Source organism: Galeopterus variegatus, unplaced genomic scaffold (genome assembly GCF_000696425.1).
Source record: "Galeopterus variegatus unplaced genomic scaffold, G_variegatus-3.0.2 Scaffold8197, whole genome shotgun sequence".
In the NCBI taxonomy this organism is placed as follows: Eukaryota; Metazoa; Chordata; class Mammalia; order Dermoptera; family Cynocephalidae; genus Galeopterus; species Galeopterus variegatus.
In genome coordinates, this window is record NW_007734308.1 from 28,720 (window position 1) to 49,751 (window position 21,032).

The following is a 21,032-nucleotide window of genomic DNA, read 5'->3' on the forward strand; positions in this document are numbered from 1 at the left end:
GCAGTAGCCAACTTAATATGTGTGAAGTGATACCTCATTTTGGTTTGATTTGCATTTTTCTGATGATTAGTGATTTGGACATCTTTTTATATGCTTGTTGGTTTTTTGTATATCATCTTTGGAGAAATGTCAATCCTTTACCCATTTTTATATGCTTCTCCTTTTCCCTGTGCTACTCCTTTTTCAGCTGCTGTTCCTTTTGTTGATTCTACCTCCGCTTCTGCTTCCTCTTTTTTCAGCTTCTAATTGTGCTTTTCTTGCTAATTTGTCATATGCTTCTCCCTTTTCCTATGCTTCTCCTTTTTGCTGCTGTTCTTCCTTTGCAGACTTCTCCCCACTTCTGCTTCTCCTTTTCAGCTTCTGCAGATTCTGCTGCTTTTCTCTGCTGATTACACATTGCTGCTTCTTCAGCTGACTCTGCCCTGCTTCTGCTCCCTCTTTTTTCAATATCTTAGTCTCAGCTTCTCCTTTTCCCTAAGCTTCTCCTTTCTGTAGCTGTTTTTAATTCTGCTGACTTTACCCTGCTTCTGCTTCCTCTTTTTTCAGTGTCTGCTGATTTAGTCTCAGCTTCTCCTTTTTCCTAAGCTTCTGCTTTCTGCAGCTGTTTTTAATTCTGCTGACTCTACCCTGCTTCTGCTTCCTCTTTTTTCAGTGTCTGCTGATTTAGTCTCAGCTTCTCCTTTTTCCTAAGCTTCTCCTTTTTGCAGCAATTTTTCCTTCTGCTGATTCTGCTCTGCTTCTGCTTCCCCTCTTTTGGTATCTACTGATTTAGCCTCAGCTTCTCCTTTTTCCGAAGCTTCTGCTTTGTGCAGCTGTTTTTAGTTCTGCTGACTTTCCCCTGCTTCTGCTTCCTCTTTTTTCAGTGTCTACTGATTTAGTCTCAGCTTCTTTTTCCTAAGCTTCTCCTTTTTGCAGCATTTTTTCCTTCTGCTGATTCTGCCCTGCTTCTGCTTCAGCTTCTCCTTTTTCCAAAGCTTCTGCTTTCTGCAGCTGTTTTTAATTCTGCTGACTTTCACCTGCTTCTGCTTCCTCTTTCTTCAGTGTCTACTGATTTAGTCTCAGCTTCTCCTTTTTCCTAAGCTTCTCCCTTTTGCAGCAATTTTTCCTTCCGCTGACTCTGACCTGCTCCTGCTTCCCCTCTTTTGATATCTGCTGATTTGGTCTGTGCTTCTCCTTTTTCCCATGCTTCTCCTTTCAGTAACTGTTTTTCCTTCTGCTGACTCTGCCTCCACTTCTGCTTTTCCTTTTTCAGCATCTGCTGATTGTGCTGCTTTATTTGTTGATCCTGACTGTGCTTTTCCTTTTCCTGCTGATTCTGCTTCTCTTTATGCTGATGCTGATTTCCCTTCTGCTACTGATATTGATCCTGCTGCTCTTCTCCTTCTTAGTCTTCTACATTTTTATGCACTATTTCTGATCTCCTGTAACTTCACTTTTACATGATCCTTAATGGCCCTAATGACAGCTTAGGTTTCCACTCATAATTGCTCTGATGTCTCAATTTTTCAATTTCAAATTACCTCACCACCCTCCTCCCGCCAAAAGAATATGATATTAAAATAATGGTACTATGTCATAGGTAGCCGGTTAACCTATGGATTAGCTGTTACTCACTTAGGTGCTCATTTCTGGAGTGGTCAGCATGGCATAGGCTGAGGAGCAGAAGAAGCAGAAAATTACATGGTACAGGATGTGACCATTTACAGTCATAGGGACCAGGTAATCCATAGTCCTTAGAAGGGACTGTACTTGAGTAAGCCGTACTTGTCCTCTCTGCTGGAAGTGGATTGAGTGAGTGAGTGAAGGATGAGGCAATAATGTGGAGTAAGTTATTCTTTTTTACAAACTCAACAAAAAGAGTATGGAAGATAGCTACGTAGCAATGTGGCTACTTCTGTACAGAGAAGAGGGAAAGACTAGAGACAAATAAGAGAACAAACAGAGGGAGCAAGTTTTGTAGCAAATGGAATTGAGATTAAGAGCATAGAATTGAAGAGTTGACCACAATTGAAGATGTGATATAATATCCTTTGAAACTAGAAGAAAGAAGGCCAAGTTGGCATTTTTCACTTTTATGATGCTGTGAAGGTGTTTTATTATTATTTTTTTCTTTTTTGTTTCAGGTCCTGAATCAGTGCCTCCTTCCCTTCTTAAAGTAGTGATGAAACCCATAGCAGCTGTTGGAGAAAGCTACCAATATCCTCCTGTGAACTGGGCTGCACTCCTCTCTTCACTTATGAGGCTAAACTTTGGTAAATATCAGGTGCTTTTAGGTCTTCAGGCTTTGCTTTTAGGATTTGACCTGAGTAGAAAAACAGATTCTGTGTCACAATTCACAATTGGTAGTGACTGGATAGGCTTTTTGGATCTTGAGGCTTGTCATTTTGGATGGGATGGCTGGCTGGTTACTTTTACTGAGTTATTGAGCCCTTGGTCTCAAGGAAGTAACATATGGGTATCTGTATTAGTTTTCTATTGCTGCTGTGACCAATTACCACAGACTCAGAGGCTTGAAATGACACAAACGTATTATCTTACAGTTCTACAGGCAGAAGTTCAACATGGTTCTCACCAGATTAAGATCAAGGTATTAAGATCAATTCTGCAGAGCAGAATTCCTTTCTAGAGGCTGCAGGAGAGAATTCATTTCCTTCCCTTTTCCAGCTTCTAGAGGCTGCCCACATTCTTTGACTTGTGGCTCCCTTTATCCATCATCAAAGCAAGCAATGGACGACTGAGGCCTTGATCTTTTTGGTTCTCTGTAGTCAGGAAAGGTTTTCCATGTTTGAGGACTCAAGTGATTAATGGAACCACTTAAATAATCCAGGATAATCTCCTCATCTCAAGGTCCTTAACCTTAATCACATCTGCAAAGTTCCTTTGCCATGTAAAGTAATATATTCACAGGTTCCAGGGATTAGGATGTGGACCTCATTGGAGGCCTTTATTCTGTCTAGTACAGATACTTGTGGTGAGAGGCAAAGGGAATGTGTACCTCAGCACCTCCACTTCATCCACAGCAACCTCTTTCATACAGAATGGAGTTACTACATGCAAATATAACTTCATGTACTTGCCAAAAACTCCAAAAAAAGGAGGAGTGGGGAGGGAGGAAAGGAGAATAAACAGTGTTGTAAAATTGTGTGTGTGTATTTGCCATGAGTGCTCTATCACTTACAGTAGAGTACTTACAATGTACAGAGTGTATACTGTGATTTATGTGCAATTTAAGAGATAATTAAAGATAATTTTGACTGTACACAACTTTTCACTTAAATGCTTTCATTTGAACCTAATCCCTGCATAAGGTATGATGTCACCATGCTGGGTTCCAGAAATTTCATTTGGAAAATATACTTCTCTGTCCCTCATCTGCTTTTGTGTGCTGTATTAAAAATGTTTTTGTGTTTTAGTTAAATCCTTAGAAAAAAGAAGAAAAGGTCTTATTGGGAAAATAAGTCTTCTAATGGGAATCAGAATACTAAAAAGAATCGATTAGTAGAGAATGTGGCTACATCTTTAAGCCATTCTAGACCTAGAGGAATTTCTGTACGTGCTGAATATGAAGCGGAGAGAAGGAGAAAACAGAGACCAAGAGATTTTTAGCTAGAATTTTGTCATATTTTTGATAATGTTTAAGTGTTTAGGTTTCTCTGGCTATCATAAGAGAAATTTTCTTAGATAATTCAAGGCCCTTGCCTGTTCTAAGACTTGGGACTATGATACCATTCTTTTGCCTCAAAAATAATAGGTCTCTTGAAATACCTTTTGGTTTACTGAAGTTCTATGATCTGCAAAAGTCACATAGCAGATACTTTGATTGGAAATATTAAAGCCTGAAAATGAATCAGAGAAACAGCTATATTACTGATATTCTCTTCCCTTCTTCTCTTTCAGGGGAAGACATACAGCAACTGTGCCTTGAAATTATGGTGACCCAGGCACAGTCATCCCAGAATGCATCTGCATTGTTGGGTTTATGGGTGACACCACCACTGATCCATGGTCTGAGTGTATGTAGTAATTAAGTGTGGGGCAACACTTTTTATATGGCCCTTTTGGGGGAGATTAACATTTGTTCGGGTGTGTGTTCTCAAAGTCAAGAGTGGACAAATGGGATTTTACAAAAATTGAGGGCTTGATGGTAGTTGGCCAGCAGATTGGAAAATTATATAGTTCAGAACCCTGCCATAGCCATTACCATTCATGCTTTAGCTACTACTTATTTCCAAAAGGGGGAAATGATGATCAGAGATATTACAGTTTCTTTCTCAAGATTATACATCTAGAATTTTATAGAGTTATTTGAACCTAGGTTTATTTGATTATATGGTATATGCAGTCATTTCAGTACATATTAAGAAAAAGGCAAATCTGCATGCACTGGACTCCTCAATACATTATCCCTCCCTTTCCCAGAGGAGACAGTAATTAAGGTGAGCATTGAAGACTTGGTGGGATTTGGTTAGGCATTAGGTCAGAGGTGTCAGGTGTTGTAGGTGGGAGGGCGTCGATGGAGAGAGTGGAACGTCTCTGCTAGGGTGTTCACCTGTGGAGCATTCAGCAAAGTGTAAGCTTGAGCACAGTGTTGAGGAAGAAGTGACACAGCCTAGTGTATGTGATAGAGAGAGGATGCTAGCACCTTCCAGTATAGGCCAAGGGGAGATAAGACAAATGGGGCAAGAGTGTTTAGAGATGTGAAGTTAGTAAAGATGTGTAATTTTGAGTACATTTCAAGCTAGGACAGAAAAATTCATTTCATGATTCCTTAGAGATTTACTAGTTGATCATAATTAAATGATTAATCTTTGAATTCTCTCCATAACCTGGCTTATTATTCTTCTGTTCTAGGAGGCTTTAGTTCTGTGAGAATAGTGCAAAGCCCTCTTCTTATCTCCTCATCTCTTGGCTTTAGTCCCTAATCTGCACTGTTTTTGTTTTTTGGGTTTTTTTTTTTTAACCTTTCCTACTCCTCCTAATTCTCTTTAATTGAAGGTGGATGTTTCTGAAGGTGTCTACATCCTTTCTGTTAACTATCAACATTACTTTGCCTGTTTCAAGTGGCTTCCATCCAGCTACCACTTACGGAGCACTTGCCGTGTTCCTGCTACTTACAGGCATCAGATTTAATCTCTCTTCAACTCTGACAGGTCAATTTTTAGATGGCTTTTTGGAATTAGAATCTATATGCCCTAAAATGTGGCCATGTAAGTGTAAAATTTGATGAGTTTTAGTACATTTATAGATTTTCAACAGTGTTCCTGCTACTTACAGGCATCAGATTTAATCTCTCTTCAACTCTGACAGGTCAATTTTTAGATGGCTTTTTGGAATTAGAATCTATATTCCGTAAAATGTGGCCATGTAAGTGTAAAATTTGATGAGTTTTAGTACATTTATAGATTTTCAACATCACCAAAAGTACTTCTATAAATCAACAAAGTTCCATTGTGCTTATTTGTAGTCAATCACTACTCCCAACCTCAGAACCAGCCTGCCACTGGTTTGCTTCCTGTCTCTATAATTTTGCCTTTTCTAAAGAACTTTTATATCAACTTAAATTGTATATAAATTTTAGAAATTCCTTAGAGTGAAGTCACACAGTATGAAGTGTTTTGTGTCTGACTTATTTCACTTCCAAGAGATACATTTTATTATTCTGTTTTATGGGTTGGTAAACTGAGGCAAATGGAAGTCAACCAAAGTTTGCCTAGTTAATAGATGGGAGAGCTATACCTAGTTGACTCCAAGCCCTCTTCTATTAACTCTTTCTTCCTTTTGAATTAGGCATATCTCTAACAGCCTATTTTGTTGATCTCAGAAATTTTTCTAGACTTTAGTTATCTTTCCATTTCTCTTTTAGATCTGTGCTACTTTTTGCTTGTCTTTGATTATGGGTGTTTCTTTTTATCTTTGTTAATTAACAAATGAAGTTTGTGAATTCATTTTCTTATATGATCTGAGGTGGCATATTCTTTACAGTAAACTCTTCAGAGAACTCATGCAACTACCTGATCTTTTTAGAAATTTACTGGTTTTATTGTCAGATTTTATTTTTTAGGCTTGCTGCCCCTTTAGCATCTTTAGATAGCTCCATTTAGATACTTTGATTGGAAATATTAAAGCCTAATGTTTCTAAGAACTTTTGAAGCCCACTGTCTTAAAGTCTGTTTCACGTAACAGAGCTATTTCTAACCGTGCCCCTTATTGGCTCTTGTGAACTCGAAGATGCCTTGGTCAGTTCCACATGCTCAGCTGGTGGTGGTTCTTTGCTCAGAAATGATCTCAACATGCTAGTTTCCCTTATTACTTATTTCCCATCAGAAAAAGAAGCTAATAATATCACATGCTCTGTTCAGTTGATTTCCAGTGTACGAACCTTTCATCTTAAGGAGCTTTCATGCCAGAGATTGCAACCTCTTAAAACTGAATAGCCACTGTCATGTACTTTCAGAAGTAGCATTTTATTCCCTTCACTGAAAAGATCCAAGGTTTAAGCTAGTACTTCACAGATGGACTGGTAGATACCATGTATACTTGAGTCACTCTGGATCAGAAGTAACTGCAGCAGCCAAAATTACATGCATTAGTGGCCCATTGGACCATGAAGCTGTGGGAAAATGAGGACGGAGGGAATAACCTGAAACTTTCATCAGTCTATCCTCAAACACAGTGATGACCTAGAGGTTTTGAGCATCACAAACCCATCCTTGCCTATTTATATTTGACTTCTTCTGTTTTACTTCCAGCTAAATATCAAGAAATATCTCCTGGTATCTGTGCCTCTGTGGATAAAATATGTCTCTGATGAACAGATCCTGGCTTTTGTTGAAAACTTAATGGTGGCAGTTTTTAAAGCAGCTTCCCCACTTTGCAATCCTGAGTTATGCCCAAGTGCCTTACAGGGTCTGAGCCAGGCCATGAAACTGCCCAGCCCTGCCTATCACCTCTGGAGTCTGCTCTGTGAAGCTACTGGGAAAATTTTTTACCTTCTGCCAAATAAGATTCGGGTGAGGAACAAAAATATTTACATTCCTGACAATTTATGTTTGGGATTTTTTAAAGTCTTTTGGCAAAGTGGGGAGGTGTATGTTTTAAGAATGTGGGTGGGAAGGCTAGCAAGAAATAACCACATTCTTCACTAGGAGTGTGTTTGCTTCCAAGATCTAAATTGAGGTTGAATATTTAGAACTGAAGTTTTCAGCAAGCTCAGAAGCATGTTAACCAGTGCTACACCAGGAAATTTGCTGTTAGGTCTTTTTACCAAATGCCTGCAGAAGGTGAGCAAGCTCAGAAATCTTTACACCTTATACGTGGAGAATCCTTGGGCATAGTGTCCAATATTTATACCATATGCCTTAATATTAGCCCTTCCCCTCCCCCAACAAACCTCTGAAATGTAGTTTTACAAAGAGGCTAAAAATTCATTTGGAATGACAGAATTCTGATAAGAATAAAAAAGTACAGCCAAATACACAAAGTAATAGGAAAGATGTTTTTAAAATGACAAAAATTGGCCGTATGTTTTGGTTTGGTTAAAATTAAAATTTCATCAGCTGCTGTTCCTGGGGATAAGCAAATCTAGTAATTTGTCAGAACATTAAGAATAGACTTGTTTTGTGTTGTATTTTAACATGCTTGGGTTTTTTCTTTACCAGAGAAATGATCTAGAGCTGTATATTAGTGTAGCAAAATGCTTATCAGAAATGACAGATGATGACATCAATCGGGTCGCTCAGATTACTAAGGTAATAACATATCTATCTATATTTTTGTCATTATTGAAATGGAAATTACAATTGAAGAGTTGATTATAGAGTCCTTTTGGCCAAAGCTGGTTTTACTTTGTATTAGTTACTGGTTAATTTCAGGAAGCTATCTTTCTGTTTCACTGTGGGGTCTAGTGTTGAGCGTACTAGTATGGTTGGTGCTTCGTAAATGTGGTATGGATGGATGAATAACTTTTTAAGAGAACACTTTTTCAAGAACATTTTTGTGTCGTCTATGGGCAAGAAAATAAATACAGGGCAGCCTCTTCAGTACAATATCAACGAGAGTGGGAATGTTCTGACCAAAGAACTTTCTGGTGAATGGAAGGCATAAATAAATAGTTCTGTTCTCACATTTATTTCCTTTCTTCTGATATTATCCTTTTGGAGTGAAGAAGGGTGGTTGATTGAAAAACAAGCATGATTAGCCCTGACACAGGATAATTTATAAGTACCCCCAACATCCATGCTCAGTCAAGTGATGAATGAGCAAAAAGTAGCATGTCAATAAAGTTGCCAGATATAGCAAATAGAATACAAGATGTTTTGTTAAATTTGAGTTGCAGATAAACAATAATTTTGTAGTGTATGTACATCTCAAATGACATACTTATTTGATGGCAACCTTGCATACCAATTAATACCATAGGTTTAGAGAACCGTGAGATCTCCCCCCCCCCCCCCCCCACACTGGTGGGAACTGGAGGTGAAATGGTGTGGAAAGTATTTATGATCTCTGCATTCTGCAGACAAGGAAATGAAGACCCAGAGAGGTGACATGAGCAGGGCTGCAATGTGATTGTCATGGGTCCTGGGCACTTTTGCCTTCATAGACTCCTTTCTCCAGAAAAGCGTGGCATCTCAAATATCTTGTCATTTATTTCACTTTAGGGCAGGTTTGCCTATTCAATTGTATCCTTAAATTTCTGCATCATATGTATATATGGTTCTCAAAGTGTGGTTTCTGGACCAGTGGCAGCAGCATTGCCTGAGAAGTAATTAGAACTTTGAATTCTCATGTCCCATTCCAAGCATATTGCATCAGAAACTCTGGAGGTGGAGGTCAGGAGACTGTATTTTAACAGTCTCTCCAGGTGATTTTGGTGTGTCTAAGGTTTGAGAACCACTATTACGGAGTTATTTGGAGTATCCATATTTTGGAAATTAGCTCATTTTAAGTAAAGAGAAGCAATATGAAGAAATTATTAAAGAGGATGGACTCTGGAACCTCAGTGCTCCTGTTTGAAATCCAGCTCTGCAATTTACTAGCAATAAATGAAACTTGTTTAAGTTTCATAACCTCTTTCTGCCTCAGTTTCATTATCTATAAGAGGGAGAGAATAGCACCTACCTCTTAGGGTTATTTTGAGAGTTAAATGACTTAATCTATGTTGAGTGCTTGGAACAGTGTCTGGCCCAAGGTGAAGACTCAGTGACTACTTACCATAATTATTACATTCATATAACTAATTATATCTTCTTACATTCATATAGTATAGTTGGAAATAAAGCATGTAATTTACTTCATGGTTCCTAGAGCTAAAGTTTGCTTGTTACTCACTCGGGTTCCTAAAGTACCATTCAGAACATTGTCACTGGAACATACTAAGTAATGTTCTGATGTTTCCAAACGAGTTAGTTTGCTCCACTAGATCAGGTTGTGTTGTATTCTTTCCCACTCTCCCCACCCTGGGTGGCTGGCCGGTACAGGGATCAAACCCTGGACCTTGGTTAGAGTACTGTGCTCTAACCAAGTGAGCTAGAGTTAAGAATAAGATAGTGGTGAAGAGCACCGACTCCTGGGGTTCCAATTCTTATTCTGCCGCTCTAACTGTGTGACATTAAACAAGTTACTTAGCTTCTGTGTCTGTTTCCTCACCTGTAAAGGAGGGATAATAATAGTAATCTACTGCAGAGGTTTATGTGAGAGGATTAAATAGTCAATAAAGCCGTTCTCAAATATTTTTGTCTCAAGAACACTTTAGTTTCTTAAAAATTATTGAGGACCCGAGGAGTTTTTATTTATATGGGTCATATCTGTTGACATTTACCTTATTAGAAATTAAAATGAGGAAAATTTTTAAGTATTCGCTTAAAAGTAATAATAATAAAAAACCCACTACTTCTTAAAAAGAATAAAAATAAAATTTTACAAAGCACAAAAAATTGGCAAGAAAAGTGGCATTGTTTTACATTTTTGCAAATCTCATTAATGTCTGGCTTATAGAAGGCAGCTGGATTCTCATGGCTGCTGCTTTATTCAAACTATTTGATATTGTTTTGGTGAAGTATGGAAGAAATTCAAGCCTCATGCAGATATATAGGTGGAAAGGGGAAAAGTGTGTTAATAGTCTTCTCAGATAATTACTGATATCCTTCTGTTATATTGCACCAAAACCCAACAGCTGGTAGTTTCTTAAAGGTTAATTGCAATGTGGAGTCCAAAGCCATGTCATTGAAATTTACATACTTTGTTATGTTAAAATCCATTGGTCTGTCTTGCACTTTGGGTCTTTTACCCATGCATGACTTTGTAATACCATGTATTGGTCATTTGGAAAATAGTGGTTCACTGAATTTTTGAGGATCTTCCAAATGTTGATACATTTCTTTATACAATATCAAGACATTATATTGTTAATATCACCAACAATCTCATTAGAAAAGCCTTTTACATATTGGGAGGCTGCTAAGCTCATAGTAGCAGATACAAATTTTCTACAAATATAATTTTCTCTTGAAAGATCAGATTTTATCATTGGCAACAAATACTGTCAGGTATTTTACTTGAAGTAACAATCTTACTTCTTTAAATTTTAAGAAAATAATATGTCAAACAACCAGTTCGAATAACCATAGTTTGTCCATCAATCATTTTTTCAAGTAAATGGTATTCCATGAAAACAGTGGCTATTTCAGCTCACAACTCAATCTTACAAATATTTTTCCTTGAGACAACCATCATATATGGGTTTACAGGAGAAGAGTCTTTTATGCATATTCCCAGTTTGTCACACAGAATATTAAAAAGTTGTGTACTCAGGGCCAAGTTTTAAGGAAATAATCATTTTTGTTTACAAGGATATTTTAAGTGAAAATGGCTTTTTGAAAAATTACAAGTGGCAATGAAAAATACAGTGCATACTGGTACAATTCAGTACTATTATAAAAATAGTTTGACCTCACAGAATGTCTATAAGGGTCTTGGGAACCCCCAGAGGTCTGTGTACCACACTTTGAAAACTGCTGAATTAATACGTGTTAAGTGCTTGGAATGGTGCCTGGCACATGAGTACTGTATTTATTAGTTATCATTTTATTATTATTATTTGTGTATTCTTACTAAACTTCATTACCAACTAACCTCTAAACACATTTATGGTTTTAAGGAAGAAACAGGAGGTGACATTGCAACCCTCTATTGTATGTACATTTTAATAGAGCACATAGGCAGATAGATCACATGCTGCAGAAAATGAACAGTTTTAGCATTTGGAATAATAACATCAAACTCACCCTTTCTATTTTGCCCTTGCCCTAAGGTTCTATAGCTACTTCAGTTAATTTAACAGTAACTGAACAATTTGCTTTTTTGCAGAGCAACATAGAAAAGGCCGCCTTTGTCAAACTGTACTTAGTCTCTCAAGGACGATTCTCCTTGATGAGCTTGATTGATATGCTCAGTGTTGCTGTGCAGCACCATGAAAAAGAGACTCTTGCCTGGACAATTCTGCACAGCTTATACCAGGCACGGATTGTAAGCCATGCCAACACAGGTGAGGCCAGTTTGGGGGGAACATCAGGAACAAGAAATCTGCCTGCCATCCCTTTTAAGTTGCACTTTGTTTTCTCAACTTCAAAACTAGTTTAATGCTTTCTTAACATGGGTTAGGATTCTTACTACAAATGAGGAGTGCCTTGGATGGAAATGAGTTGTTGGAGCTCATAACATCCACTTTTTGGAGATGAGAATGGATTCTTTTGAGGGTTTTTATGTTGTTTTTGGCCCTCTAAATCCTTAAGAATACAAACAAGTGTGCCAGGTAGCTTCTGCCTGTTTAACTTCAGTTTTCTTTTCTTTTTTTTTTCCTTTTTTTGTCTTTTTTCATGACTGGCAATGGATCGCAACCCTCAGTGTCGCACCCGTACCGGACCGCGACCGGCAACGGGATCGCAACCATCGGCGTTGCACCCGCACCTCGCTCAGCCAGTGAGCGGCCGGTCTGTACGTGGGATCCGAACCCTCGGCGGGAGCGCCGTCACGCTCCCAAGCGGCGCACTGTAGCAGTGCGCCACCGGGCCAGCCCTTAACTTCAGTTTTCTAAACGCACAAAATTTCAATTGATTCTGCCTGACGATTTCATGAAAATGGCTTTTGGATGGTCATTTTACAAACAGTTAATTAAAAACAACAAATTTAACTAACAAAAAATTAAATAATTTTTCTATAGAAGAACTTCTTAGGGGTGAGGATTCTAAAATCTGACCACCCTATTTACATTTTCAAGCCTGAAGCTCTGCTAATTAATCATGTGGTGGAACTTTTAGGCCATTTTAGACTCTATACTGAAATAATCATTGGAAAAGGGAGCTCCCTCATTGCTCCTGCCATCTGTTTGGTCATATGTTCATAATTTCTCTAGACTACCTTCAGGTTCTGAATGGCACCTGGCTTAAGCAGGTCAAATGTGGCTGGAAAGCCCTTAGTTACTTGTGTTTATGTGCCCTATCTCCCCATTGATCTCTTGTATCTTTTTAATTTTAAATGAAAACTAACAAACATGATTGTAATACTCTACAAGGCTGTATAGGAAATTTTGATTCATTGTCCTCTTTGGCAATTGAGACAGTTCTCTCATATTGGCATTAGTGCCTGCCCACTGAAAAATGAATCTGTGATGAGAGAGTAGATTTTTTTACTCTAAACCAAAAGTGTGTTTGTCAGGAAGAAATCTAATAGGCGTTTCCAATTAAGCATGAAGATACATGCAATAGACCGAAACAAGTTTGATGTTGCCTTTGGTTCTAACTAGCCAGCTCTAAAATGTAGTTCCCATTTCCCTCTTAACAAAATTTTGAAAAATTTCCTTTGTAGTCTTCACTGTGCTGGGAATCCTCACTTTTAAAAAATAAAAAGGAAAAAATTTAATATATTTGCTGATGTTTGTTTGCCAGTTACCCTATAATGGCCAGTTTTAATTTTTCTTTTCATATCTTTGGTTTTATATCTTTTTATATCTTTGGTAGGTTTTCTCTGTGATTTTTGGCACAAATTGGGAACACTTAAACAAAGGAGGACTGTAAAAACAACTAGTTATCCAAGATTCAACATGACTGGTTAGTTGGCCTGCCAGATTTCTCTTGATATGTTTAATGTTGAGAGAAAAACTCCAGTAAATGCATTTCATTGCTAGTGTGCAGGGAGGTCTGCAGAATAGATTAGCTTTTAAAAACGAAGGACAAAATACAGTTGTGAATAGTATCTTTCACGGGCAATCACAAGTCTCAGGTATTGCAAGAGAACTTGAAACTGTTTGGTGGAATCCTTACCAGGTGTTCTACTTATGATGGTTATTGCTGATTTACATTTCAAAGGGAAATCATGTCCTAGTAAGAAAATGTCCTTTTTGTTTCAGGTGTGTTGAAGAGAATGGAGTGGCTCTTGGAACTGATGGGTTATATCAGAAATGTTGCTCACCAGTCAACATCTGTTCAGAATGTGGCTCTCGATGAGGTACGATGTAGAAGAGTAGTTTGCAGCTTCTTTGAAATAAAGAGCACAGATTCATTCTCCCAAAAGAGGAGTGTGTTGCTGCTTGCAGATTTTCTTTCCCTCCTTCATTTTATTTTTGAGAAACACTGTTAACGATTCTCTGATGGCACAAGGAAATGGGTATTCTCACCATGCTCTTGGAGACACTTGGGGCTGCCCTTTGAGAAATATTTTCAACGAAATATGTTCCTTGACAGGCAGAACACAAAGGACACTAGCCGGAGAGGGAACCCAAGGTTCTGTGGACTTGGGTTTGATCCCATAAAGAATGTGGCAGTACAGGGCTCTGGCCTCTGCACAAGTTAAGCATATGGCTAAAAAAAAAATGCCTGGTTTGAAGAGGTTTCTGAAGTATATGTGAATAATCTGTACGTGCCAGTGCTTATGTGCATGTGTACACATACTGAAGGGGAGTTTTCATCACACATGCAAAATGACTTATGACCCGCCCAAAGTAAAAACCACTAATAGTGAGTTTAAAAAGAAAAAGATTAATAAATTAATAATTAATAAATTATTAAAGATTAATAAAATAAGTTAATAAATATTAATAAAATGAAGACAGCTCTTTCCTACTCTCATTTTCTTGACTCAGCTGGCTGCTGTGCATTTTTTAGTAGAAGTTTTTCTATGGGCATGCTTCATGAGTATCCTGTTTATTGTGAGTAAAGTTTGTATAAGCTGGGATGTTCTTTGAAATTCCGCTCAGTTTTTTTTTTTTTTTTTTTGTTATGTCTTTTTGAAATTTTAAATTGTGAGATTAGGAAATTTAAGAGACTGAGACATACTTTTTGAACTTTTATTTGAATTAGCATAATCTCTCCTCTTTTTCTTGTGATTTCCTAAGTTTTTATTAACTTTCTCTGTTTTCTCACAAAAATCTTAAAACATTTAGATATACAGATAAGCAGAAAGAAGTATAATTTAAATCACAGTAGTCCAACAACTCAGAGGTGGCCCCCATTACCACCATTTCTGCAAGTGTCTAGTCTAAAATCTAACTCAATGGCTTCTAGACAGATTTTTAAAATGCATGAAGAGAGATTTGCTCAAAAATAGAATCAGACTATATGTAATTTTAAAAATCAGTTTTGGCCACCACAATAACCATTTCTCCATATCTCTCAATTTCTTAATCTCTTTGAAAAAGTCAAAACAGAAAAGTGTTTGGTTTTGGTGTGATTAGGAATTAAATAAATTATGTTTCTCCTGAAATGTTAGAGTAATAATAATGAAACTGCTGGATCTCTTTTATCACATAAAGGGACCTCAGAAACCTTCCAAAGCTCTAAAATGTCTCTTCATTAAGCATGGAAATTGAGTTTGCTGTTTAGTACCCCTTCTAGGAAAGGGTTGTAACAGGGGGGTTGGGTAAAGGGGAAGATGACATTGCATCATGGGGCTGTGTATGTTACTTTGAACTATTAAAACATATGGCCTAATGTTTTTTTCTATTTCCGTCATAGGCTTTGGACTTCTTGTTGCTGATATTTGCAGCCATAGTGGTTGCATGGGCAGACCATGCTGCCCCTCTCCTCCTTGGCCTCAGTGCCAGTTGGTTGCCATGGCATCAGGAGAATGGCCCAGCTGGGCCAGCATCAAGCTTCCTTGGCATGAGTCCAATGCACAGGGTCACTCTGCAGGAGGCTCTCACTCTTCTTCCCAGTAGCATGCTTCTTCTGCTGCAGAAAGAGCCATGGAAAGAACAGACCCAGAAGGTGCGGTTGGCAGCCACCTACTTAGCAAGGCAGGCAGCCATTTTCTTTTCAGCAGTTTCTGCTGGAATATTGAAATGGGAGTTAAGTGAAACTTGAATTACACCACAGGCTTTTGTACTCAGGGCCGAATCTCAGCCAGATGCAGAATTCAACAGATTGAGGCTAGCCCAGGCTCAGTGCACCTGCTGATTAAAAACAATGACAACAGGAACAGCTCTCTTACAGATGGGGATGGGTTGGAGAGATAAGGTCATGTTTTCATTCATTTGTCGAAGGCACATGTGTTCTTGACCTTGGGGAAGAAAGGATGACTGAGTCTCAGAGAGCTCAGAATCTCAAGTAAGGACAGACAAGAAGACAAATTCAAGATTGTGAGGTGGTATGATGAGTAGGTTACAGTGGTGATGAGAAAGGCGGGAAGATGATCAACAATTACTGGGGTGATCAGAGAACTCTTTCCAGGGGAAATGTATGTCTGGAACATCCATCTTCTTATAGCATATTTAGGGTTCTCCACAGCTCATTCCATCCCGCGGACATGCTCCAGTACCCATCATGCCTCTGGCCTCTGCTAGATGCCAAATGGGGGTTAGTAAAGGTCTGACACCATCACCCTTGCCCTTAGGAAAGTCCAAACTGTAGGAAACACCTTTGGTTTTTAATATTGAGGTTCCCCAGTCTACTCGCTGTTCTGCAGAGCTAGTGAAAACACTTTGCTTCCTGAACTTCTCATTACATGGCTCTGACCTATCTTTAATATAGTTGATTGGAAGACTGTTTTTTGAATCCCATTTAATCAAAATTGGATTTTTATGAGGTTGAAAACTTACAGCTAACTTTTTGTTGCTTATTCTTGAAATCTGAAACATTAATCTTTAAAAGCATTTCTGAACTGTGTATCCACTGAGTGTTTCAATTAAAATGACTTTTTCCTTTAACCTGATAATCATTAATATTGCCTCCCCAAATTTTGTGTTTTATGTTCCATTTTAAATCAAAATAAATTTAAATGTGACCTCGCCTTATGTTATTTCTGGACTGAGACACCATGTTCACTTTGGACTACAGTGTAGACATCTTGTATCGATTATGTGTTAGTGGTGCTTGATTTATTTACTTACCAGTAGGATATTATAAAATGAAATTGAGAAAAAGGAAATAAACAAAAAAAGTTTTTAATTAAAGCAGGGAATTAGGAATATTTTTTCTCCTTATTTTACTCTTTCTTCAACCCAGTTTCTATGTCTGAAGTTAAAATGCCTAGTACCTATCGCTCATGTATGTGTTTTTTAATGAGCCAAGATTGGCAACATCCAGTCATTGATGATATTTATCCTGTATCTAATTTAAAAACAATTTTGGCTGCATCCTGGGAGGTCAGTCAAACTCATGAGTACTATGAGCTTCTATTCTACGTCATTTGCAGGATTTATTCACAATTAACATGCTTGGCTTTGTCTAGTAAATTATTTTATGCCCTTTCTCTTGCATTTCAACTTCCTGTTTCATATTCATTTGGGCACAAACTGTTTTCTTCTACAGAAACATATTTTGTTTCAAAAACGGGGCTTATACCAGATGTGTTCCCTATTTACTTCCCAGCCTAGGAGACTAGGTCAGGGTGTACATGGAACCAAGTGGGAGGCTGCTTGATGCAAAGAAAGAGCATGGGTCTTTGAAGCCAGGGCTGGGTTCAAATCTTGACTTTGCTATTCATTAGGAGTAGACTTGGACAAAGTTCTGAAACTCTCTGGGTCTCAGAATGGTGAGAGCTAATGTTCATGGCATACAGGAGGCCTCTGGGTCCATGTCTGTCTCACTTCTAAAATATGTACCAGGTCTCAGCAGGGGAAAGAGGTTTGACTTTTGCTAGTCATTAGAATAAATGGGAGCTATGTCCAACCTTACCATATCTAGTGCTTGGCCCCTGTCTCTTGTCTACTCCCCAGCCCAGACAGGTATTGCCTAAAGACTGTTATACTAATACTTATGTGTCAGGCCTAAGGGACTGACTGATCTCTTGCTGAGAGTGAAATTCTCTTCACTGACACTGTTCTTCATTTTTACCCTAGTTCATTGACTGGCTATTCAGCATCATGGAAAGCCCCAAAGAAGCCCTCTCAGCAAAATCCAGGGACCTTTTAAAAGGTATTACTTCCATGCTTTATGCTCAATGTAGGTAAAAAATCATCCATTGTTGCCTGTGATGCAGAATTGTATTCTAGTGTATATTGGTTTCTGAAAGGGCTCATCTTGGTTTAGCTTAGAGAAGTAATCTGGATCTATCAGCAATGTGGCATTTTGAACCAGCAAGTGGATTAAAAAAGAGTTATAGTAGCTTTACATTTAACTTTTATTTGAGTAGTTTAAAAATGTTTTATTATAATAGTAAAATATGATTTTAATTAAAATTTGGAAAATTCAGGAAAGTAAAAAAAAAAAAAAAAAAGAAAAAAGCAGCAAAGAGAAATCCAGTGTCCCATTGCCCAATAACAATTTTGATATTTTTCTTAAGTTTTTGACCCTGTCTGTTTGAATATTGTTTTAATATATTTATAATTATATATATTTAAGAAAAAAATACACACAGACAATTTAATACTACCTTTTTAATTTCAAAGTTATTTTTAAAGCATTTAAACCTGTTTTTATACTGCCTTCATAATTGGTATTTTTTTTTTTTTTTGTCCTTTTTGAGACTGGCCACACCACGCTCAGCCAGTGAGCGCTGTGAGCACACTGGTCATCCCTATATAGGATCCTAACCCACGGCGGGAGCGCTGCTGCCCTCCCAGCACCACACTCTCCCGAGTGCGCCATGGGCTCAGCCCCATAATTAGTATTTTTAATGGCTGCATAGTATTTTGCCAAGGGAACTAGGCATTTCCCTAACCCACAGCGGGAGCGCTGCTGCCCTCCCAGCGCCACACTCTCCCGAGTGCGCCATGGGCTCGGCCCCATAATTAGTATTTTTAATGGCTGCATAGTATTTTGCCAAGGGAACTAGGCATTTCCCATACTTTCAGGCATTAAGATGGTTTTTGTGTCTTTTATAATTCTCTACTGACTTTGTTAAACTGTGCATGTAGGGTCCACAAACATGGAAGAGCTTTCTGTGAAAATCATGTAGCTTTTTTTACTCAAATCTGAGAAGTCATTTGGGCATTGGCCCTGTGCTCTGAGACAGCTTGTATTTGTCATCCATGTCTTAGGACTTGGGGGTCTGGAGTCCTCCAGTGGCTGTGGCCATCATGCTGTAAAATACTTCACTGAAAGTCTCAGCTTCAGAATGATGCCTATTGGCCTATTCTGTGATAATTTATCTGGTCAGGCTGGAGTAATTTATCTGGTCAGGCTGGAGTCAAGTATGACCTATATTTTACTTTATTGGTTGCCAAACAAGAAATAATTCATTGGTTCTGGGCCTTTTCCCTATCCCCAAAGTGAGTGGGAAGCATGTGTATATTACAATAGTCCCCCCACATGATTCTGATAAACCACAGAACTTCATTGAGAATCAGGGCATATCTTAACTTAATCAGTCCCTAGAAACTTGCTGCTAGGATTTCCTCTATTCATTTTCCTTAGGGAGTTTGGACTAATTTTTAATGGCCATGGGTCCATAATACCATTGGTTACTCAAAATATATACTGTCTTAGGTTATGAAGATAACAGCTAGTACTGATGAGGAAAACAGTCATTTGGGTCAATGAAGCATGTGTTCACTTGATTATATAGTCATGGGTTTATTAGAATCACACACAATAATTGCATAATTCTGGCTTACCTACATTACTCCACATTATTATACTTTAAATAACATCTCAATATGTTTATATTAATATTCTAAAATAAGATATATAATAAGTTACCAAAAGAGATTACACAGAATTTCCTTACTTTAAATGGATCCCTGAGGGACCCACGACAGATTAGAAAAAGTGTAGACTTGTGGTTACATGTTGAAATACAGTTTAGTATAGTCATACTTGCTCCATTGAGCACATGAACCTAATTTTATTGTAGGGTCAGGGATTTCATTTTTGTTTTTTAGCTTTAATTAAACATTTAATGGAAATATCATATTTATGTGGAAAAGACTACAAATCTTAAGTAGATTTTTACAAAGGGAACATACTCACGTAATCAGCACCCATATCAAGAAAAAGAACATCACCAGCATCCCAGAAGTCAGTTTTCATTTTAATTCTGCAAACTTTCCTATTAACTCATTGCAGGTTAACTTTTTCAAGAAACTTTCCCCCCAACCTTTATAAGTGGTTTTCTGCCATAAAAATTCTACCAAAGGCTTAATGGGAATTCTTAGTCTTGAAGATTAGCCAAGTGAGAAAAAAACAAATTCTGTTCTGACACCTTTTTGATCAAAATGACCTTTTCAAATGCAGCTCCACCAAATTCAACAGTGCACTTTATTTTTTATCCCCTCAGCCACCCTTCTGTCCTTGAGAGTTCTCCCGGAGTTTAAGAAGAAAGCCGTATGGACCAGAGCATATGGTTGGTGAACACTTTTGCAGTAGCCAGAACCATCCTCAACTGGATGAAGAAAACCATAGAAATGAAAGAAGTTTCTCAGAACTCATGTCTGGAATTGCTGAGATATGATACAGAGTGTTAAGGTCATGAAAATGTGGCCACAGACAGGTTGACACATGCATGCCATGAAAGAGGTACATTGCTGTGGTACTCAAGCCAGATGAGACTGAAACAGGAACTTGAATTTTCTTTGTTTGGCTAGAGTTTGACATGAAGATTTTCTTTGTGAAATTTGACTATATCATCTCCTCTCCCCTAAATTCTAGTAAAATAATCTTGTGAATTTGGGGCATGTGACTTTTGTTTTAGGGTATCGGGGACTTTTATTTGTTTTAAGGTATGGAGGAAGGTTTTTCCAGTAAAACCAAATCATAGTGGTGATAGTGACATTATGATGTATTTTCCATGAAGTCTCTAAGAGGATATTCATTAACTCAATGAGTTAGACAAATATTCTTATTGACAAATCTCTCTTGGAGCTGCTATATACATTTAAGTAATAAGCATCATACTGAATATTAGCTAACTTAGATTCATAAGTGGTGGCTATAATTTCCATCTGCTTTGTTCTCTTGAATGCAAGTGAAAGTTACCCAATTCAAAATAGCTTCAGCCCAAAAAGGAGGATATTAGTTCACGGACCAAGAAGTTTAAGAGTAGATCTGGTCAGGCACAACTGCATCCAGTGAATCAAATGGTAGCATCAGACTTTGTGCCTCTTGGGATCACTCCACGTGGTTGGCAGGATGGCTGCCAGTAACCTCAAAGGGAAGGAGAGGTGTTTTTGCCCACAGGTAGGGCAGAAGCAACATGGGGAGGTCTCTGGTTCAGTTTGGGTTACATGTGAGTTTCTGAACAGTTAGCCGGGCCCTGGGAAATGGGGTACTCTAACTGATCAGTCTTGGGTCCTATGCCCACTCCTAAGTGCCTGGACACAGGGGCAGTGGCAGCCCTACCCTAACCATCTGAACTGGGTTCCCCAGAGAAGAAAGATGTTGGGATGTTGGGATGTTGGGCAGTCAAAAAATGAAAAATATCTCCTCTAATGCTCAATCTTTTCTATAAGTACAAATCTCTTTCTTAATCAGGGTGACTAGTGGCCTAAAGTAAATGAAGGTTGTGGCAATATTCTCTAGGGTTACATTTTACTCAAAGGCTTGAGACTCAGCCAGCATTTTAATTTTGATCTGCTTGCTAATTATCCCTTCTTTGCACAG

General features: G+C 38.1%; 1 protein-coding gene across 1 annotated transcript in view; it reads left to right on the forward strand.

Annotated features, from left to right (window-relative positions):
* Positions 1-20,101, forward strand: part of LOC103608244 (focadhesin-like) — a 41,105-nt gene extending 21,004 nt beyond the window's left edge. The window contains exons 8-16 of the mRNA XM_008592699.1: positions 2,124-2,252; positions 3,898-4,013; positions 6,750-7,010; positions 7,659-7,748; positions 11,368-11,545; positions 13,406-13,503; positions 15,009-15,260; positions 17,333-17,408; positions 19,711-20,101. Coding sequence (XP_008590921.1) covers positions 2,124-2,252; positions 3,898-4,013; positions 6,750-7,010; positions 7,659-7,748; positions 11,368-11,545; positions 13,406-13,503; positions 15,009-15,260; positions 17,333-17,408; positions 19,711-19,784 — 1,274 coding nt within the window. The 3' untranslated portion in view covers positions 19,785-20,101. The remainder of the gene's footprint in view (positions 1-2,123; positions 2,253-3,897; positions 4,014-6,749; positions 7,011-7,658; positions 7,749-11,367; positions 11,546-13,405; positions 13,504-15,008; positions 15,261-17,332; positions 17,409-19,710) is intronic.
* Positions 20,102-21,032: the final 931 nt, after the last annotated feature.